We start from the raw sequence: 22,905 nt of genomic DNA on the forward strand, positions 1-22,905 counted from the left end.
CAGGTTCCCCTATGCAACTTTCGGGTTTCTCAAGTATCTTAACCAAAAAACCGATTTTACATTTAATCGAAGAGTACAAACTGATTGTGGGACTATAATAAACACTTTCGGTCAGTAAAGGATTTAAAATTCATCAAGAAAATCACTTTTAATTATACCTGAGTTGTCGAAATAGTTCATGACTTATCGTCTTTGAAAAGATTACGTGGAACAAAAATTTATGATTAAGAAATTAAAATTTGATATTAAGATACCGCCCCATCCTGCTATATTCCAAAGCTATTAAAGTTTGAATTCATAAATACTTCCTGAAATAATATCAAAAAGCATTCTAATTTTGAAGATGAGTTTGTGAGATTGGAGAGAAGATTGCTATTCCCATTAATAAATATTGTACCACAATTCAGATGTTTTCTGACTCATTTTTTTTTCACCACATTCTCTCTCACTCTCAAATTTCTATCGTAATAATTGCTGAATGAGCCATAGTGAAGACATAGACGAAAGAAAAAAAACGGAAGGAAATATGACCCAAAAGCATTTCACTTCCTTCCGCTGACTCAGAATCTCCTCCCTCTCAATCTTAAATTTCTGGTGAGACCATCAAAAGGATGCCATTTAGATAATTTATTGAAACTTCCACCATATTTTGCTTTTTTTCCTCTATTTATCTCTCAGTCACATGTTTAAATTGTGCCTCATTTAGTGGTCTGGGAATGAATGTCAACAATTCCCCAGCAACTAATTTGATGATTGATAGTTGGAAAATTGTATTAAAAAGAATATTGAGTGGTTTTTCTCTTATTCTCAGCACTTTTTGCCCCACCACAGCTTTGGGGCCGGTCCGTTTTTTTTCTTCTTATGCTTCTCAATCTCTTATAGTGCTTTCAGACAACATCCCACACATTAAGACGCGCGAAATCACAAGCTTAAGTGAATGTTGAGTGAGTTAAAAGAATTCCCTGTAAAAAATGTTTCTCTTCTATCAAATCACGTGCAAATTTCTGCACTGAGTCGTAGGAATATCCATGTTATATCCCAAGATGTTCCATTTAGAAATTTGATGTCATCAGCGAGTTTCCCGAGAAAACCCCACAAACATTTTCTATTTAAAGATTTTCAAACAGTTTGGAAAATTGTCCTAGGAGATTCCATAGAAACTTCCATGTCAATTTCCTTTGAATTTTCCTACGATTTCCAAAGAGATTGTCCCCATTTTCTTATCATGACTAGGTATAAGATAATAGATTCAAATTAATACCAAAAAATTTTCTAAGATTCTGCATTTTACATTGCCAAGAAAAAATCTTTCTTTTTCACACAATTTTCCTAAATTTTTATGAAAAAGATTTATAGAAAATAATCTTCAGAACGTTATAAGGATTTTCTACGGTAGTTCTGTGCTATAATGTAGCGAAAAGGAAATAATGTAAAATAATTTGTATTTTACAATAGTTCTATCCGCGGAAACTCCGCGACATTTTCCTAAAACATTCCGCAGATTTTTTATAGGGTGAAATACTTTTATAGGGAATACATAAAAAAGAAAAATGCAATCGCTAACGTGAAAAAATTTTGGAAATTTTCAATTTGCTTAACCTTTGCTTCCGTGGAAACTCCGGGATATTTCCCAAGGACATTCCGCAGGGAGTAATTTCTTATAGGGATAACATTGAAGAGAAAAATCTTACCACTAAAACAGGAAAACTTTGCAAATTTTCAATTTAATACATGTTTGTTTCCCCGGAAAATTTCTAACACATTCCGAGAACCTTCCACAGGTTTTTTTATAGGGTAAACAATTTTATAGGGAATACATTAAAAAGAAAATCAAATCACTGAGACGAGAAAACTCTGTAAATTTGCAACTTTCTTCACCTGTGCTTCCGCGGAAACTCCGCGACATTTTCCGCGAATATTCCGCAGATTTTTTACAGGGTGAAATATTTTTATAGGGAATACATGAAAAAGAAAAATGCAATCGCTAACGTGAAAAAATTTTGGAAATTTTCAATTTGCTTAACCTTTGCTTCCGTGGAAACTCCGCGATATTTCCCAAGGACGTTCCGCAGGGAGTATTTTTTTTTTTTGAAGGGATAACATTGAAGAGAAAAATCTTACCACTAAAACAAGAAAACTTTGCAAATATTCAATTTAATACATGTTTGTTACCCCGGAAAATTCCTAATATATTCCGAGAACCTTCCACAGATTTTTTATAGGGTAAACAATTTTATAGGGAATACATTAAAAAGAAAATCAAATCACTGAGACGAGAAAACCCTGTAAATTTGCAATTTTCTTCACCTTTGCTTCCGCGGAAACTCCGCGACATTTTCCGAGAATATTCCGCAGATTTTTTACAGGGTGAAATATTTTTATAGGGAATACATGAAAAAGAAAAATGCAGTCGCTAAGGTAAAAAAAACTTTGTAAATTTTCAATTTAATACATGTTTCTTTCCCCGGAAAATTCCTAACATATTCCGAGAACCTTCCACAGGTTTTATTATAGAGTAAACATTTTTATATGGAATACATTAAAAAGAAAATCAAATCACTAGACGAGAAAACTCTGTAAATTTGCAATGTTCTTCACCTTGACTTCCGCGGAAACTCCGCGACATTTTCCAAGAATATTCCACAGAGTTTTTATAGGGTAAAACTTTTATATAGGGAATTGCTGGGAATTGCTTTGCTGACAAATAATTTTCGAAATAAATTAATAAAGTAAAATTAAAAATATAAGACTTACCTCCTTGCTGGGCACACAAATTGGAGTTCCTTCCCTTATAATCCCATTTTCAATCATCACCCCAACAACGATTGGATCTCGTGAATTGAAGATAAATTGTGGCAGCACCTTTAAAGAAATCCCATAGACAACATCTCTTCGTGATCACATCAAATTCATTCAATATTTTCGTGGAATTTTGATTAAAGTCTCGAGGTTGGAATTTTTATTTCAATAACAAAAAAAAACTTATTCTGATGCATTTTCAAAATAAATTTAAAGCTAAAAAAAAGTCAACTGCCCCAAGAAATAACCAGAAAATGTTCTTGTAAAAATGCATAAAAGTTTGCATGTTTTGTTTGGCAAAAGAAATGAATAGATAGAGTCCCCTCGAGCATCCCATGTTTCACCAGAAAACCCCATGAGCACCTTCCTTTTTAATCAATGAAAAGGTCTCGACAAGAATTATGAATGGGACTCACCTTGAGTTTGCAGGGAAAGACAGCAATACTTTTGAACTCATCTCTCTTCTTCTGCTTCAATTCTTCACGATAGGCCATAAATTTATCAAAGAGATGATAAATGATATCCGCCTGGAATATCTTTACGCCAAGCGAATCAGCCAAATCTTGAGCATCTCGCTCTACCTTCACGTCAAACGCAAGAATTGTTGCATATCTGCAAGGCAAGATATGTCAGAGTTGTTAAATAATCCGAAATCCTCAAATAGATGTCTTACGACATCTAAAAATAAAGTATTTTACTAATTTTTGTTTTAGCGTAACGCTTTTCAATTGACATAACCTAAAATAAATAACAAACATAACCTCAAAAACAATGTTTCAAATTTATTAAAAGTTTGTGAATGTTTAAATAATTACGAAAAAGAAAACAAAACCAATAGTTCTATATATACATTTCTAGAGAATTCCATATTTACAACGTTTTTGTAGTGACATAACCTAAAAATTTAAACAGGTAAGTGTCAAATATCAAAACTGACGTTCTAAATTTATTTAAAAAAATATATGTTTCAATAACGAAAACAAAAACAAAACAAAATCAACATTAGTAAAGTTCTCTGTTAAATTTAATAATATGACGTATCTTTAGCGACATAACCTAAGAATTCAGACAAACGTAAATGCCTGATGTCCAAAGCGACGTTCCTAATTAATTCAAAAGATTAAGTAGTTTTAAAAAACGATGAAAAACAATACAGAATATACATTCCTGTATATTTCTTTGTTAAATTTAATTCTATTGCGTTTCTTTAACGACATAACCTAAAACTCCAGACCGATATAACCTCAAATTTCTGAAACTACGTTCCAAATTTATTAGAACTAACCACAGGTTCAATCGTGATAATATATGTAAAACAGAATCACAAATTTTTTTTAGTTCTCACAAAAATTCATTATTGTGAATTCTTAACTGTGTCCTCATAACCTAACATATAAAAAACAAAATGAATTGTCATTATTATAAAACCTAAAATCAATTAAAGCACAAGTCTGTTCAAATTGCAATGTAAATTATGAAAAGAGATACAATTTTGCATTTACTTCTTGAAAATATGTATCAGAAGAGATATAACCTTAAATTCTAACCAGACATAACCTCAATTGTTCTTTATATGTACTCTGAACTTTAATACAGATGATATCAAAATTTACAATAAATATAAGTATGTAAACTCAATATGTGGATGCAGATAAATAAAAAAGTCGTTACATTTAAAGAATTTGTCGTCCGAATTTCTCTCTAATTCGGGTGACATTTTGTACCAAATGCCCGAATTTAAGACAGTCTACTGTAACAAAAAAATTTTTCTATGTTTCTGAATAAATTTGAATAAACATAGGAAAAATTTACTCATTACGAAGCCTGGGATCATACGAAACATGGGCTCCTTTCCCTAGTGGAATTTCCAAAGGGTTTTCGAAGTGGCCATAAGGGGTGACAAGAGTGGCCTAGTAATTATTCCAAGATTTTATTAAAATATATAGTGTATTTTTCTCTCGATTTTGGCCTTTTCTCAATATTAACAATAATAAAATCTACAGAGAACCCAACTCTGTTGGAAATGAGATGAAATATTCATCAATATCCATGGCATTTCCTTTGAGAATTTTTCCTTTTCTCCCCCTCATTCCCAATCACGTGCTGCTGAAGCCTCTCTTTCTCTGGTAAACAGGCACACAGTTTGGATACAATAAAATATAATTTATGATTTTAATGGAAATATTATTTCAGAAATCAACTATAAACATCTCGAAAAAGTGCGTAGGTGTCTCGTCAAGAGCCAGTTCTTTATAACTTCAGCAATCTAAGCTTATGGTGGAAATTCCTGACAACACTTTTTGCTTAAATATTACAATCACTTTGGCACAAAATTAAGTCGCACAAGTGCAAGACAGAGATGGAAAATCAAACTAAATGACATTTTGCCAAGTGAGTATCAGGTAATACAGCATTGCAATGGCATTTTTTTATTTCTGTTGTTTTTTCAACTCTTATGAATTGCAAAGTTTTTTTTTTGAAGTCAATAAACTCTAGCAAAGTCAAATAGAAGATACTTCAAGATTGAATACAATTATATATTGCTTTAAGAAAATTCTATAAGATTTTTTAATTAAATCTTTCATCAATATTCATCTCAAAGTTCAATTGAGTGATTGGAAAAAAATGGATGTTAATAAAATATTAATAACTCTTTCTGATGGTTCTGATGAGTGATAACTTTGTTTTTTCTTTTAAACAAATACATAGCTGAGAAGTTTTATTCGTCTTTACGAAGAAAATCTATTCAAATAAAATTAATGATAAGCCCTGATAATCTTGCTGCAGCTGAGATCCTCGAAAGGTACAATCAATGTGTTTGCAATTCAAAATGCTTGTAAATTCGTCTTTAAGTTGAATTTTGGAAGGTAATATTTGATATTGAATCTGAATCAGCTAGGGTAAGTGTGCCAAATTTCGGCCAGCTTCTAATTTCGACCACTTTGAGTGTAATTTCGGCCATGCAAATAAATTAATTAAAATTATGTATGTTATCTTCAAATATTCAATGAATTAATTTTGATTTTAAATATTTATTCATTTTAGGACATATTAACACAAAGACCGTTAATTTTTAGGTATAATTTTTGAATTGTAAAAACTCAGTGTGGAAAGAGTCTTACAAAAAATGTGACAGATCGATTATGTTTCTAGCAGTCTTGTGATTTGTGGTGAAGTGCAGAAGGTTTTCTTTCGGTGTTTGTCATGAAAATTGATTACTTTTCATTAAAGATTGTTTCTCTTTATGTTAATAGTGAACCAATCTCTAAATTTCGGGTAAAATTTCCCAGCTGGATCCTGTATTTCGCGTAAAAAAGTATATACTTTGTGAGCGTCTCTCCGGTGGGGTAGTGTTGTCTATTCCGGCAACATCTTTTGCTTTCCTAAATTTCTTATTCATTTTATGTTTTTCCTTTTTCAATTTCTGAGTTCTACAATGTCCAGAGAAAAAACCATCGCTTCTATGAAAAATATGATGTTGAAAAGGCCTTGGAAGAGTTCAGGAAGGGCAAATTGCTACGGGAATCTGCGCGTAAATTTGAGATGCTACTTTTCAGGTCTTCAGGACAAATTACACGGAAGATCTCAGGGCTTGTGGGTCATATAAACGTATTAAACTGAATATGAAACTTGTTTTGTTTGACGTTTTGAAATTTTCCATCCGTTGCGTCACAAAAGGTGGTCAGAAAAAAGGTGTCCGGAATTTCACATAAAGTGGCCGAAATACTGCCCAAAGCAATGTCCATATTTTTATTAATTTTTCAATATTTTAGGAAGTGATTTAAAGAAAACAAGGATGATAAACTAGTCTTCAAGGTTCCAAACAACCCACTCGAAAAGGAAGTAACAAAAAATAACAATAAGAATTAAAAAAATTGCATTTCAAACTTAGGACTTCGGTGCTGATATGCGACTATGCCGAAATTTGGCACACTTACCCTATTACTGAAGATATTGCAATTATTGACAAAATGAAAGGAATGGCAAAATATCCCAAGTTTAGCCGAATGCTCCAACTCTTGACACAGATGCGAAATAGCATTATTTGTCTATATTAATCAATCTAGGTTCATAACCATTAACGATTTTGAACGATTTTGTAAAGGTATTTTTTGGCAGAATCATCTGTTGGTAACATTTTGGCAGAATTAGCCAGAATAAATACACTATAAAAAAAACAACATTCACGTCCCTTTCCTTCTCAAAAAAAATTGCATAAGTCTATCCCACTCCTTCGGTCTCAAAATTCGATTGAATAAAATTGAATTCATTTTGAAGTTTAAAAGACAAAGAAGAATCTCAAAGTAAAATAGAGTTATGCAAAGCTTTTAATAAAGAAAGAGATGTAAATTTTGATTACATAAAATTTTTCTGATCTAAAAGGCATGCCAGAGCCTTTGGGACTCAAATTTCGACTGACCTAAATTTAATTTTGTGTGGCGATTAAAAGAAGAAGAGTGTGAAAGAGTAGAATAAACATACCCAAAACCTTTTTAAAAAGAAGGGGATGTGAATTTTGACTTTATCAAATTTTCTTGATCTTAAAGGTGTGCCCGGAGCCATAAAATAAATTTTCAATTCAGTTCAAGAAAAGCTTATGTAGTCGAAATTCACATTTCTTTCTTTTTCAGACGATTAGCACATGTCTGTCTCACTCATTTAAACTCTTCTTCTTCTTCTTTTGAACATCACAAGTTCAATTTAGTCTAATCGAATTTTGGGTGCGAAGGCATGAGATAGGCTAGACATACGAAAAACATTTGAGAAAGAATGCGATTGAATTTTGATTTCGTGAAATTTTTCTGATCTAAAAGCTATGCCAGATGTTTTAATAATAGATTTTGGTTAATAAAAAAAAGCATACAAATAATTGAGTTTAGTATCTAAGTAATTGAATTTGGGAATTTACATGACAACTTAACCATTTCAAATATTCCAACTTTATGAATCTGAAAACCCTTTTAGATCAGGGAAATTTCATGAAATCAAAATTCACATTTCTTTCTTCCCAAAAGTTTGCCATATGTTTATCTCTTTCTTTAGTACAGAAAATCGAAACAATAATATTAATAATAATGGTAGGACAACGTTCCATAGACGAACTGAGACCTTCCCGCAAGGGGAGTTCGAAACAATCCCATCAAGTATGGGGCTATCAGTTCCATGCCCTGCGGAATCAAGTGCAGTACAGCTCACTGGACCAAATTCCAAAGTCATAACTCCGATTGAACGCATAAACGAATGAAACTTTCCTCAAAAAAGCTATGAAAGCCATTTTGAGAAAGTGTCGACCCAGGGACATTAAAGAAATTCAGGATCTTGACTTGAAACGTCTCGAGATCGACCCTCCCCGAGCAGCTTCTATGAATAAAGAATCATTTAAGTCTAAATTGAGTTCGTAGTTGAAACCATTACTACTCAAAATAAATTAATATTTTAAATAATCCTTTCATCAAATTAGCTTGATCAGGATTTTGCTTTGGCTCATAACAAAGATCACTTTTAAAATGCAATTCTTTCTAAATGAAAATAGAATTGCTATTCTCGTATTCTGCAGCCTGTGCTTAAGATGTAACAAAATTAATTTTATAAATTACAGATAATTAATAATAATGCAGTTATTCGTATTAAACAAATGGACACAATCGACTGGTTTGACATTACAAAAGAGTTGGCACTCTTAGTATCTTTTATCATTAAATAAATATTAACAATATTCACGAGGAAATCAGTCACTAATGATGATGATATTACAATTGACCCCAATAGGGATAAGCGGTTGAAAATTGAAAATGAATGAATGAATTACAATTACGGGCGGAAACCAGTAGTAAGTCCAGATAAGCTTATTGTAGCTGAGATTTTTACAGGCGACCTAGGAGCGCTTGCAACTCGGAATGAATGAAGTTATTAGTGAATCGGTTATTAAACATTAAAGACAGAGATAGACACAGGTCAATTTCGGTAAAGTAAGGGATGGATGCAAAATATCTTTTAGGAAGGTCTCAATCTCAGATACAACATACTAAAATTTTATCGAAATCTCTTCATAAATACCGAAAATACGGGCCGGTCTGCTGGTCAAGTTATTCTTGATTAAAACTCAGATCAGAAAACACCTATAATTAGAACCGTCCTAATCTCAGAACTGCAACTAATCCAGTCTTGTTGTTCAATAATCAATTTTCGATTCAACAAATCAAACAAATCAAATTCAATTCAATTTCAATTCAATTTATTCTCTCACTATGCTTGATTGCGGCTGCCGACCGACTTCACTACCGATCTCATCAGGTAAACGGCAGAAACCACTGAATCACTGATCGTATATGCCAAATTTTGTACATGTTATATGTTAACAATTATACAATTATTTTTTAAACCATAAAATGTGAGTGGCAGTTGTTGTATGGAATCGGGAACAAGCATGGTGAGGTGTGAGTCTCAGCTTGGCCAAGAAGGCACGTGTTGCTGAAACTAATATATATACATATATATGGGAATGAAAGGACAAGAAAGGGTTATAATTAGGAGGATTAGGAATTGTCTAAGCCAGAAAAAGAGGCAGCGTGCAGGTAGGATCTAAGGGAAACAGATTACCAATGGCAATTGCGTCACCACGATCCAAGCACCCAGGAGCCGCTCCGCCACCCTTAGTCAGAGGCCCTATCAGCAGGGTGTCCCATGGGGTAAAAATGTAAAATAATGACAACTATGGCCTGCATCATAAAAGCTAGCCTCTGTACATTGGTGGGTAAAAAAGAGCCGGAAGGCCCAGAAAAAACCCCATAAAAGTGACGACCCACCATGAAACAGGCCAAAAAAAAAAAATAAAAATAAAAAACATGTGATAGAAAACACCCCAGGTAGTTAAAGAGGTTATAAGACGTCCTACAGACAGGATGCATGAGTGTGGAGCAACGGGGCAAACAACCGGGATACTAACAGCGCTCGGACGCATAGGAATGCCACAGATGTCTCCTCAGGAGATAAAAGAGGGAAAAATTGCCTGCAGTATGGGATCTGAGTTCTCTAGGAAGGTCATTGAAGAGGGCGGGTACTTGATAGAGAAAACTACGTCTAAACAATTCAGTCCTAGGAAGAGGTAAGTTCATCTGCGGGCCCAGGCGCGATTGACGACCTCCCCTCACACTAAAATATCCACAACGCCCAAAAAATACCTTTAGAGTCTTAAAAACATATAAATATTTGAGTGGGAATATCCTAAGGTCCAAAAATGCTTGCCACAAGGAATCACTTCTGCGCTTCTGGAGGATAGAACGGACAGCAAATCTCTGGGCTCGAATGACGGGTGCAAGAGTAGTTGCATAGGTGCCCCCCCAAAAAGGTAGCCCATAGAGTAACCTGGACTACCTTTTTGGGGGGGCACCTATGCAACTACTCTTGCACCCGTCATTCGAGCCCAGAGATTTGCCCAGAGAGAATCAATAATCGATTTTTCGATTATTGAGACTTTCGATTAAATTTTACGGATTTGGGGTGTTTAAAAGAATACAAGCATCTCACACGAAAAACGAAAACTGATTTTTAGCGCATATGATTTTCGTGATCTATGAGTGCCAAATTGTGTATATCCAAAATTTGGACCCAATCAGACAATGTTGAATTTCACCTCAAACCATAAAAGCTGAGATTGCAAAGAATCCTATTCCATCAAGAATCTTTATGAATGTAAAATTTAATTTTTTTTCTACTAAATTGAATAATCAAAAAATAGATTATCCGGCGCATTTTTAAAGCTTTAAAAACTTAAAGCATTTCAGCTAGACTTTCAGTTTGAAAATGATTGTAAGAGTTGAAGCAGTTTTAGTAATTTTTGTGTTGTTCCTTGCTGCTAAAGCGGCAGTGAGTATTTAAAAATATTATATTATTTTTTTTTTTAATTCTCCTTTTTTTTAATTTTAGTTGATGTACGATGCCGTAGTCAAGAGAACCCAATGTAGTGAACTTGTTGAGAATTACCTCAATTATTCTTGTACGGTTAATTTGAAAAATCGGACAACTACGTTCATCCAAACTAAAGTGATTTTTCAATACGATGTAATAAATCCCATGGTTAGGATTACCTTATTTTACCGATTTACAGTGTATAGGCCATTTTTAATTGATGTAACCGAAGATTTTTGTGGTTTGGCTAAGGAAGGAAAGTCAGCACCGGTTATCAATTTAATTTGGAGTACTTTAAAGGAAGCTACCAACCTTCATGATGAAGGATGTCCAATGCGAAAGGTTATCCAAAAAAAAAAATTAAAAAATCATATCTAAATCATGAATCTTACAAACAGGGTCACACATATTATGTGAAGGATTACAACATTGATTCCACCAACTTTCCACCTGAACTACCAAAGGGTGACTATCGTATTGATATAAAATTCAAGAACAGCGCAGACCAGAAATGGTTTTTCAAAGTTCAAAACTATATATCTCTTTCCCGAAAGCTAATGGCAGACATTAAATGGAATTAGGTATTTAAATAAAAATCATAGGTGAAAGAAATTTTAAATAAATAAACACTTCGAAATAAAACGCATGCAGTTGTTTTCAATAATCAATCATAATTGTGGTAAGTGTGTCAAATTTCGGACACCAATGTTTTCAAGTCTGAAGCGTATTTATTTCTAATACAAATTAAAATTTTTGGTTCTTCCTTTTTCAGGAATGCTATTCGAACCTGAAGAGTTATCTTATCGTCTTTGTTTTCTATAAAATAAATTCTTAGAAAAATATTGATATGGCTTTGTATCTAATATCGGACACAAAGTTTCTCAAAGCTTGTTACCCTTCCAGAACTCTTCGAAAATTTTGTTTTATTTCTTTGGCATTGTACAACTCCTAGAAAAAAAATACTAAAAATGTCTGAAATATTACGAAATATAACCGATGACCATGTGGCGGCATTACTTGTGGCCTGTCTTTACTTATGGCCATGTCGCAATTTTTGTCAGAAAAAGATTCCGAAAACCGAAAAAATGTGACTTGCTATTAAAACACATCAAATATTTTTAATTTTGAGGTTTTCCGAAATCATTTTTTTACATTGTAAAGTTTTTTGTCGGGAGGCCATAAGTAAAGACAGTGGCCACAAGTAATGCCGCCACCCTACTACCCCGAAAACATATCCAAAAATGAACGAAATCGTTTTCGAGAAATAAACCTGGTTTCATAGGATTGGATATGGTGGACGAAAAATGGGAAAATAACTTTCTAGATAATGTTTTTAGAAGGGAGGGTCACGGAAGACTGGAAGTTGAAATCTCTTACCGTTTAAGCTCCAAAACGGTAACAAGTTGAAAAGGTAACAAGTTGAGTTCGAGCAGTAAAATTTGCCTAAAATCTTGCCTGATGAAGTTAGAAGATTTAAGAGACGTGAAGATGAGCATTAGATCTAAAACGTTTTACTGCTGAACCAACAAAAAAAAACGGTAGGGTAAATGTGCCAAATTTCGGCATAGTTGCATGCTAGCGTCAAAGTCTCAAGTTTGAAATGTAATATTTTAAATACAAATTTATTTTGTTTATTCTTTCTTCTGAAAGAGTGTTGCTTGGAACCTTGTAAAGAGTTTACCGTCTTTATTTTGTCTAAAATCATTCTTAATACATTTTAAAATGAATAAAAATATAGACATCGCTTTGGTGCCCTATTTCGGCCACCTTCATTCTCATAGTTCCTTGACCTTCGGGAATTCTTCCAATATCTTTTTCACGTCATCTTGTTTGTCGAAGCTACATTTTTTGTTATTCTTTTGCATTGTATAATCTCTAGAGTACGTAAAATCTAAACGTTCATGGAAATTCGAGGAACAAAAAAGGTGGCCGAAATTGCAAGCTGGCCGGAATTTGGCACACTTACCCTAAGTAATATCCCACCCTAGCGCACCTTCCACTTATTTAATATTCCCACAAAATACCCTTAAATTTTGTCCACTGTTTGGGAGATGGTTGATGGTAATGAACTCTCCCGTTTCTGTGGCATCTCTTACTAATACAACTTCAGTTGGGGGTGTGGTCAATTTTTCTTTAGGCGTAACCATTTGGAACACGCCCAGGATTGAATTGATCGTTGTGTTTTGTTAGTGCACTACTGCAGCTTATCACTATTGCACTTTGAAAATACAAATTCTTCAACCATTTTTGACCACAAATAATAAAAGGGGCGTGGCCTATTTTTAAGGGGTGGACCTTATGCAGTAAGTACAATTTTTACTAAATTAGCATTAAAAAGTTTGTGAAGAATCTCAAGTCACATTCATTCCAAGTAAATTATTTTTTTTTTTGAATCTATTCTTGAATTTGAAAATTCAAGAAATTCTCACTGTGTTCACGTGCCTCACCTTTCCAATCGCTATATATCAAAATGTTTGTTGTATATTCAAATGAAGATTAGGAGACTAATTTAAAATAAAATAATACTCACTGTGGTTCATGTTCCAGCATCGTTGACGCCTTCATAACATCTCTTTTGACCACGGGACCAATTCGTATGCCAGAATACTGTTGAGGAGACAAGAAATAAAAAAAAGAAGACTTAATTCCCAATAGCACATTTTTAATTTACCAATTAATATTAATGAAGACATCTTCAGTCAGCAATTGATGCCATTTGTCTAACATCTTTGGCTTATATTTATGGCAAATTAAATCGATCATTGCGCAATATTTCAAATGTTGACTATCACGAGTTTGTTAGGTGACACACGTGAGTGACATTCTCTAATTTATCGCCTAGATAACAATGCACTCGCGAACCCATGCAGCTTAAACTCAAGACATTCAATTGAATCATCAAGCATGATAGATTATCATCAAATGCTGTTGATTATTCTAATGATTTCGAAAAGTTCAGCAGGAAATTGCCATCTTTCATCAGTAAAGAAAATTACCATTTCTTCTGTCCTCTCAGGAAGCCTTTTTTTTACCCTTCCAGATATAATTCATCATAAGAAACATTGGCAGAAGAAAAATATGCAGATTTCTGCCACAGATAGCAAACATACAAACAGATGGTACAAAAAAGATTGCAGCAAAACGTCCACCTGAATTACAATAAACTAAAACATAAATGTGCATGAAATGATTAAAATGGAGATAAAGGTATAAGAAAATTCATTGAGGTGCTTGGTAGTTTTTTCATCTTCCTCTCATGGTCTTACGCAAAGGCAATTAATTGCTGACAATTAAATCCTAACAGAACCTAACCTACCGAACTTGATATTCTAGATATTAATACAATGTTACACTCAAGATGGCGCTGTTATCAATTTGACAGCTGTCAAACAACCCATGTAGTAGGAAAAACAATCAAAATAGTGTCAGTTCAGCACACTGCCTGTATTACCTAGGAATTAGAATACACATAATGGCGAAAAAATCTGAGGACTTGAGAGGATTCGAACCCGAAACACTTGGGATCATAAACCTAGCATCTTACCGTTTGTCATAGTTACAACTATTTTAAAATTCTATTCTATTTATTTTAGAAGGAGAAAATCCAACAGTTTTACCAAATATTTGAGGACTTCTAGAACGTCTAGAACATATAGAATATATCAATAATCCATCGATAACTTAATAACTATCAAACAAGTGATGGTTATGGAGCGACATAACCTCAAATTCCTAATAAACATAACCTCAAAAAAATTTTCCGCAAAACATGGATAAGATTAAAAATGATCCATTCATTTTGGATCATTTACGCAAAGATTCTGATGAATCATTGTTTGAAAAGAAAGAATTTAACATAGGGTAAAGTGACATAATTTGGAATTAGTGTTACAAGTTGGACAATTCGCCGGTACAAGTTGGACATGGCCTTTATTCTTAATAAATACAGTACAAAATTTGTTTTTAAGTACTAGGAACCAAATTATAAAACTACAGCATTATAAATATACAAATAAAAATGAAGTACTAAATTTATCAAGACAAAAAGCCCTGTCTAAATTGTACCATTGTCCAACTTGTACCACTTTACCCTAGTTGCTTTATTTGAAAAACAATTGTGACAAAAGAACGATCTTTCTGTTAATATAAGAACCTTACTTTCAACTACCTTGTTGATAACATCACAATTTTGCTGCCAAAATGACAATTACACTACGATATATAAAACCTTCAGTGTCGTCATGACTATAATTGAAAAATTTGAATTACTGTCAAACTTGGCAACAATTTCTCCGCCAATATGATAACCTTACTGTTAATATAACAACCTCAATCTCGGCAACCTCACTGATAAAATGACAATCTTACTGCTCACATGACAATCTTGCTGCCAAAATGACAATTTAAATATAGATATGATTATTTTACTGTCAATGTGAAAGTGATTAAAAATTAAAACTACTGTCAAACCTGTCGAAAATCTTGCTGCCGAGCTTTCAACCTTTCTAACAATCAATCAATATGTATGTTAACCTTACTTTCTTCATTCTCTTCTACCTTTTTATTAAACGAGACTGCGGCAATATCGCAGATAATGATACCACTTCTGTCACTCTGACAGTCGAAATGACAGTTATTCAAAATTTCATATTACTGTTAAACTTTACTGTCAATGTGATAACCTTACTTTCAAGCACTTGGCCACCAATATCATATCTTTTCTTGTTGTCAATACGATAGTTTCGTTGTCAATGGCAATATTTCCATCACTCTGAGAGTTTTAAAAAACAATACTGTTAAATTTTATAACAATCTTGCTACCAACGTGATAACCTTATTATCAACTTGTCAGTCAACACTCTACTCTACACAGTAAAAAAAATTACCACTATTATAGTGTGTAATCTTTCATATCACCATTATAGTGTTAAATTTGGAAAAAATGTTTAATTTAAAATTGTTTAATTTAAAGTTGTTGAATTTCAAGTTGTTGAATTTGGAATTGTTGAATTTAAAAATTGTTGAATTTTTGTGTGTAAACTCAAAAATTGTTGAATTTTCATTTCATTTCGTTTATTTTAGTTTCTTTTTGCCTTTTTGGACATTTTTAATGTTTTTTCCTGTACCCGCGATCCTCCCTAATGCGAGATAATTACATCTGATGCTCGTATCTTCACGATATACTTATTATGCATATAAATATTTGATCTTCTATATGACTTTTGCACAATGAAAAACATCTCGACTAAATTATATGTCTTAAATAGAAATTCAACAATTTTTACACAACTTTTGTTTAAAAATTCAACAACTTTGTGAAAATTCAATAACTTTGTTTAAAAATTCAACAACTTTAGTTGAAATACACAAGGCTTCACACTATAATAGTGTGAAAAATTATGATCAAACTATAATAGTGTTAATTTTTGATCATGTGACAAAAAATACCATAAAGTTGTGTATTTCACACTATAATAATGTAAAAAAGTATAATCATTCTATAATAGTGGTAATTTTTAGAATTTTTCAACAGTTTTAAATTACAAAACATTGTTGAAATTTTTTTTATGACTATAATAGTGAGAAATTTTACACAGATCGCAATTAAATAATTAATTTATCCGATTTCACATTATTATAGTGTTAAAATTTTACACATTTTCAAATTAAACAACGTTGTTGAAAATTTTCAACTATAATAGTGGTAATTTTCAATCACGTGACAATAAATTTGCAAATTATTGTGCATTTTTTAAACATTTTTAAATTAAACAACTAAAATGGTCGATTTTGCACTATCATAGTAGTAAAATATTACACATTTTTTTACTGTGTAGAGTATTTTTCTTCCAACATAACCTTGCTGTGAATACGACAAACTCACTGTCAAAATGACAATTTTGCTGTCCATGACGGTCTTTTTGCCACTCTGACAGCTAAAATGACAGTTATTCAAAAATTAAAACATCTGTTAAACCTGCAAAAAACTTCACTGTCAGTATGAAAACTCTACGCTCGACCACCTTGCTGTCAATATGACCATCTTTCTGTCAAAAAGGCAATTTTCCTAAGAATGACAGCCTTCCTGTCACTTTAACAGTCCAAAAAGTGAAATTTCTGTACCATTATAACAATGTCAAATGACAAAATTTCGCGGTAAATTTAGGAACATGACAGCGTTGAAGCCCAATGAACATCGAATGGCTATTGCAAGGAGCTCTATGAAGCTCTTAGTAACTGATATGAATCTAGTTTTTGAGTAGATTTGTCGAATTTACGAATTAAAAAAATTAAATTTACCGTATGATATTGTCAAACTGTTACAGAATTCTTCAACTGGAGAAAACCTTACTGTCAGTATGATAGCCTTACGCTCGACGATCTTGCTGTCATGACAATCTTTCTGTCAAAACCCCTTGACAATTTCCTTTGAGTAACTGCCTTTCTGTCACTATGACACTTATTCAAAAATTCAAATATAAGCTAAATCAGGTGCATCGCACTTTCAGCGATGAATACCCCTTAATTTAGCATAAACTTTTGGTCAGTCTCCTTCATTTAAACCACACTCCGTGTGTGGGAAGTTGCAGAGACTTTGCCGCCATAAATGTTGTCTTTTTGGTTAAAAAAAAATTCTCACATTCATTGTATTCACAAATGAAGAAAAAAATCACTCGAGTCTCGCCATTCATTCATTAATTCCAACTCTCATTCAACAAAAATTCAGTAAGAAGGTGGAAAAGATATGCCAATTTGGACATCACTCGTACAAATTCACCAATTCCTACTTGTTCATCGTGACAATTTTTTTTTCCTCTTTTCAAACTAAACAGAATTTTCCACGTGTTTTTGAGGATGTACCTCAGAAGTAGAACGTAGAATTAATTTACAAAAAGAAAAAAAATGTGGGTGAGGACAAAAAACCAGAAGCTACATGTAATTTAATATTTCCTGGGGAAGGCAGGAAGACTAAGGCAAAATGAAAGGAAATTTCATGACTGAAAGGAAAAAACATGGCAATTCTTCAACATCAATCATAATTAATCTAGAAACTGAGGTGATAAACACAATATCAATTGCCCTACTTTTCTCTCTGTGTTCTTTTGCTATACACACAATTTTCTACACTCGCAAAAATTTTTCATTGCTACACCGCCTTTTCATTGAGAGGTATTTTCATTCATTACTCTTTAGCGCAATTTAGAGCGCGTGTCTCACACACTTTTTCTTAGGCCTGTTTTACTTTTTTTATCATCAACCATGAATGAAACCCCAGAGAAAATTCATCAAACATTCATTTCACCTTGCACGATGCTAAAATAATCATTTGAGGGGGAATGTTTGGTTTTTTATGACACAAAATAACTCATTTAAATAAAATAATCATCTGGCTGTATTCCATCTCGTGGCAGACGATACAGTCACAAGAGAAACAGGATCTTTTACCTCCCAGGCATAGAGCAATAAAATCACGATCGTCCCCCAGCACTCCCCATATTGTAAGTCAATTTGGCGAAACAGCATCACAATTCTTTTTTCGTTAAAGAATAGCAATAGTAAATTCGCAGTATGCTCGAATTTTATTCGATTTAGACCCAAACCGATTTAAACCTTTCGACTTATTCTTTCCGTACAGAAGTAGATCTTGAAAAATTCGAAAATCTATTTGAAGATCCAAAAAAGAGACTTTCTTACTTCTTAATACTTTCGCAAGGTGGCGCAAGTTACATCCTGTTCGAATTTCGAAGTGCTCAAGTGTCAAAATCTGACAGTCTTCACATTGTTGTGAGGAAAAAAACAGAACAACGATGTTTACTCTTCTCGCCCCAGTATTTAATCACTCCATAATCACTGAGCAACTCTTTTGCCAGCATTTTAGTGTGATATTTGATAAATTTTCCCCACCCTGTTCGAAAATTTTGTATGAAAATTCGAAATTGAATTTGAATTCTTCGAATTTCAACGACTTTTTATACAAATAGAGTTCCATTTACCTCTTATCCAAGACACTATTGGAGAATCAAAATCTACTTCTGTTTACACCCATTGTACAATTATCGAAGACTTTAGTATAGTATAGTATAGTAGTATAGTATATTTATTTAATCACAAAATAGGGTTCGTCCCTCTTACAATTGTGATAAAGAGAAAGAAAATTAAAATTAAATAACAAAAGAACACAGAGTTAAAGAGAAAAAAACAAAGGTGGAAAAAAGAGGAGAAAAAAAGATAAGATGAAAAGATGCCTCTTTAAGATTCACTCAGCCTGTATTCGAAAAAAACCTCCGAATTCCATCCGCGGACCTACGTATGTCACTGGGAATTGCGTTGTAGAGCACAACACCCTTTACAAAGAGTGACCGGTACAGACAATCACTCCTGACCTTAGGCACTATGAGTCCCCGAACCCTGGCCGAACCCCCCCTCACCAGAAGACCCGACAGGTACTCAGGACACCCAAAAATCAGCAAATGAAACAAAAAGAGCACGGCTCTTGAGTTCAAATGAGAAATAAGGTCACAGCCGATAAATACATTTCTATGGGGAGTGATGTGGTCCTGGCGATTTAAGCCACAGATATACCTGACACAATTATTGAAAGAGACAGTTAAACGACGAATGGTGTCACTATCCGCCGCAAAGAAAAGCTCTGCTCCGTAAGTAAAGAAAGGAAGAAGAAGCGCTCGCGCGAGGAGCAAGCGAGTGTCATAAGGTGTGATGTCCCGGAAGCGCCTAAGGGTATACAAGGAGTAGTTGACCTTTCGGCAAATTGAAGTAGCATGGTCTGACCAAGATAGCGTAGAATTGAAGATTATTCCAAGGTTTTTAACCTGATCTACGATGGGAATAATATCTCCGTGTAGGAGTAGAGGAAAGAAATCAAATGAAGGGGTTTTCTTATAAATGATGATAGCTTGGGACTTTTTAGGGTTTAGAAGCAAACCATTCAGCAACGCCCAGTGCTCAATTTTGGAAAGATTAGAGTTCATAAGATCGGAGTTCATAAGATCGAAGGCACCCTGTGGATTAGTAGGATCACCGTCCACATAGATTTGAAGGTCATCTGCATAAAGATGAAATAGGCAATTTAACAAGACTGAAGGTAAATCATTTATAAAGAGAGAGAACATCAGAGGGCCAAGAATTGAACCCTGAGCAATGCCCTTACTTAAGAATGCAGGTGGTGAAGTTTCATCACCAAATTTGATGACATGTGATCTACCAGAGAAGTATGATCGAATGAGGGCAATTGCAGACGAAGAAAATTTGAAGAGACTACACAGCTTGTAGCAAAGAAGGTCGTGAGGAAGGCTATCAAAGGCCTTAGTGAAATCTAGAAGAACTAGAATCGCAAAACGACCACGATCGATAGCTGAAGAGATGTCATGGTTTACCTTGAGAAGGGCAGAAGTAGTACTGTGACCTTTACGGAAACCCGACTGAAAGGCACAGAGGAGTTCATTTGCGGTCAGATGTTGCGAAATTTGTTCGTGTAGAATAAATTCAAAAGCTTTTATCTTCCCATTCACAGCTGGAGTTAAAAAAAACATCGAAGATCGATTTCGAAAACCAAAGAAAAGACATTTTTATTTCTCGTTTCTTCCGCATGGTGGCCGAAGTACTACCCATTCGAATTTCGAAGTGTCTCGAATACTAAAAATGCATATTCTTTTGATTTGTTGTGGGAAAACAAGCAACAAGGTTCTTTTTCACCATCATTCCCTCGTGCAAAAATTATCAACGATAGTGGTTGTACATTTTTTTACTGTGTAGCTTTTGTGCCCTATTTCGGCCGGGATTGGGAAACCTCGTATTTTACATTTCGTATTTTACATCTTCGTATTGCACATTTCGTATTGCGGAAACTTCGTATTTCAGCACATTTCGTATTTTACCATTTCGTATTTCACATTTCGTCTTTCATACATTTTGTACAAAAATTGAACATTTCGTCTGCCATACATTTCATTCAAGCATATCAACCAATAAAATAATAGAATTGTAGTTTTATAAGGTCAAGGGCGCTATGCGCCTCGGGTCTAAGTTTGAAGTCGAACATCATGCTTTTTAATTATTCATTTATTTAAAATTTTTATGTAAATTTCCAACTGCTTCAGCAAATATTTCAAATTTTACCACCAAGTCTGAGAAATATTGGTAAATGTTTACAATATGCTCTTAAAACCCATTTGAGCCTTTTATTCATAACTTTATCAAGACATTAGATGGAGATTTTATAAAAGGGAAACGTGACCATTAAAATGGATTTCATAATAATTCCTTAAGTTTTTTTTTGTAGATATATCTTGTGTAGCCGGGCTTTTGCCCTGAAAGATTCTTTATGGAGACCAAAGCTTTTTGCGGCCAATTGCCCAGCACCGCCCAGGCTCTGTGCCTCCATCCGATCTCTTCCAGGCCATGTTACCGACTGACTGACAGTTATCTCTTGTCTTATCTCCTGTTATCCTGTTGACCAAGGCCAAGCTCACAGACGACGAGCAACTGAACCAGTAAAAGGCCTTGCTTAGAGCGGGAGGCGGGAAATATGAAGTTGCTGCGAACAGGGAAGGGATAGCCGAGCCATTGCCCTTAATTCGGGCCTACCCCGCTCAGACCTTGCCGATTAGGGCTGAAATAGTTCCTAAACCAGGGCGTTAATTAATGGCTCAATGCTGGGTCCCCTTACCCTGTGTCAGACGTGTCGTTTTTATTTTTTTTTTTTAATTTTATATTCTTTTTATTTCTTTCGTTTTGTTTTTCTATATTTTTGTTTCCGTGCCTTTGGTTTTTTTCATATCTGAATGTGGAATACGACGAAGTTGAAAGAAAATAAAATTCGTAAATTTTACTTTATATAGAAAAATTTTATTGCTAAGATAGTGAAAACTGAAAATTTTGAGAAATTCCGCGCAAAAATTTAATTATAGATCGGTTCGAATAGTCGTTTACGACTACTTCAATGCAATTTTCGACAGCCGCATACTTTTTCTTGTACGGATTTCATTAAAAAAAATGTTTGGCAAAAAAACGTAACATATAAATAGGCTGCAGTTTTATGTGATAAAAAATAGAAATTTTTAAGTGTTAGAGAAACTTTCCTCCTGATAGCGAAATTGAGCTCGGCCATTGCCGCTCTGAATAAGGATAGGGAAGTGAGCGTGTATGACAGCCTGCTGATGATAGCTGCGTTAGTGTGCGACTTTGAGAATGCTCAGTTGTTTGCATGCGAAATGCTCCCACATTTTCTTAGTTTTTCGATAATTTCTTAAGTTTTGGTGAAAAAATAACATTCAAATGTGGAGGTAAAATCCACTTTTGCCCGCCGTGTAGGCAGAACTGGGGCTTGCTCTCACTTGCTCGCAACCCCTCTTCCCTTGTTCCCGAAACTAATCTGACTGAATGGGCAGTAAGATAACTCCTTTCTCGAACTTTTGGAGAGAATGTCTTCTTCTCTCGCTGTCTAGTGATCGACTAACACTGAGGGTGAGCGGGGATCGAACCGAGCAAGCGGCGCTAGCCGGCAATGATAACATCACGAAACGGAAGAATGCCACAAGCGGGAGATTTTAAGCTTTAGGTGTCGGGGGAACTACCACACAAATTCCTTAAAACAAGTAATTTTTTAACATATAGTGATGAAAAACTAGTGAAAACAGTCCAAGAAATGATTAAAATCGCTAAAAGAACGAAACATAACCTAAATTTTGAAATGTCAAATGGACTCCGATATTTTGCTTCGAAAATGGGGCCTAAGTTATTAAATGGGGCTTCGAAATTGGTAAAACTTGGTTCTGTGACTCATGTCCAATTAGTCTTCAGTGATTTTTGCTCGAAATCTAGTCAATTTTTAATAGTTTTCCATCTCATATCCAATAATAATAATACAGAGCGGCAATGGCTCGGCTATCCCTTCCCTGTTCGCAGCAACTTCATATTTCCCGCCTCCCGCTCTAAGCAAGGCCTTTTACTGGTTCGGTTGCTCGTCGTCTGTGAGCTTGGCCTTGGTCAACAGGATAACAGGAGATAAGACAAGAGATAACTGTCAGTCAGTCGGTAACATGGCCTGGAAGAGATCGGATGGAGGCACAGAGCCTGGGCGGTGCTGGGCAATTGGCCGCGAAAAGCTTTGGTCTCCATAAAGAATCTTTCAGGGCAAAAGCCCGGCTACACAAGATATATCTACAAAAAAAAACTTAA

At 34.2% G+C, this 22,905-nt stretch overlaps 1 protein-coding gene across 3 annotated transcripts in view; it reads right to left on the reverse strand.

Moving 5' to 3' along the window:
• LOC129800713 (eukaryotic translation initiation factor 5B) overlaps positions 1 to 22,905 on the reverse strand; it is a 151,376-nt gene that overhangs the window by 69,761 nt on the left and 58,710 nt on the right. For all 3 annotated transcript variants that reach the window (XM_055845311.1, XM_055845310.1, XM_055845312.1), the window contains 3 exons: positions 13,238 to 13,314; positions 3,216 to 3,411; positions 2,755 to 2,862 (listed from right to left, as the gene is read on the reverse strand). In XM_055845311.1, the coding sequence (XP_055701286.1) occupies positions 2,755 to 2,862; positions 3,216 to 3,411; positions 13,238 to 13,314 (381 nt within the window). The remainder of the gene's footprint in view (positions 1 to 2,754; positions 2,863 to 3,215; positions 3,412 to 13,237; positions 13,315 to 22,905) is intronic.

This window comes from Phlebotomus papatasi, chromosome 2 (assembly GCF_024763615.1).
Source record: "Phlebotomus papatasi isolate M1 chromosome 2, Ppap_2.1, whole genome shotgun sequence".
In the NCBI taxonomy this organism is placed as follows: Eukaryota; Metazoa; Arthropoda; class Insecta; order Diptera; family Psychodidae; genus Phlebotomus; species Phlebotomus papatasi.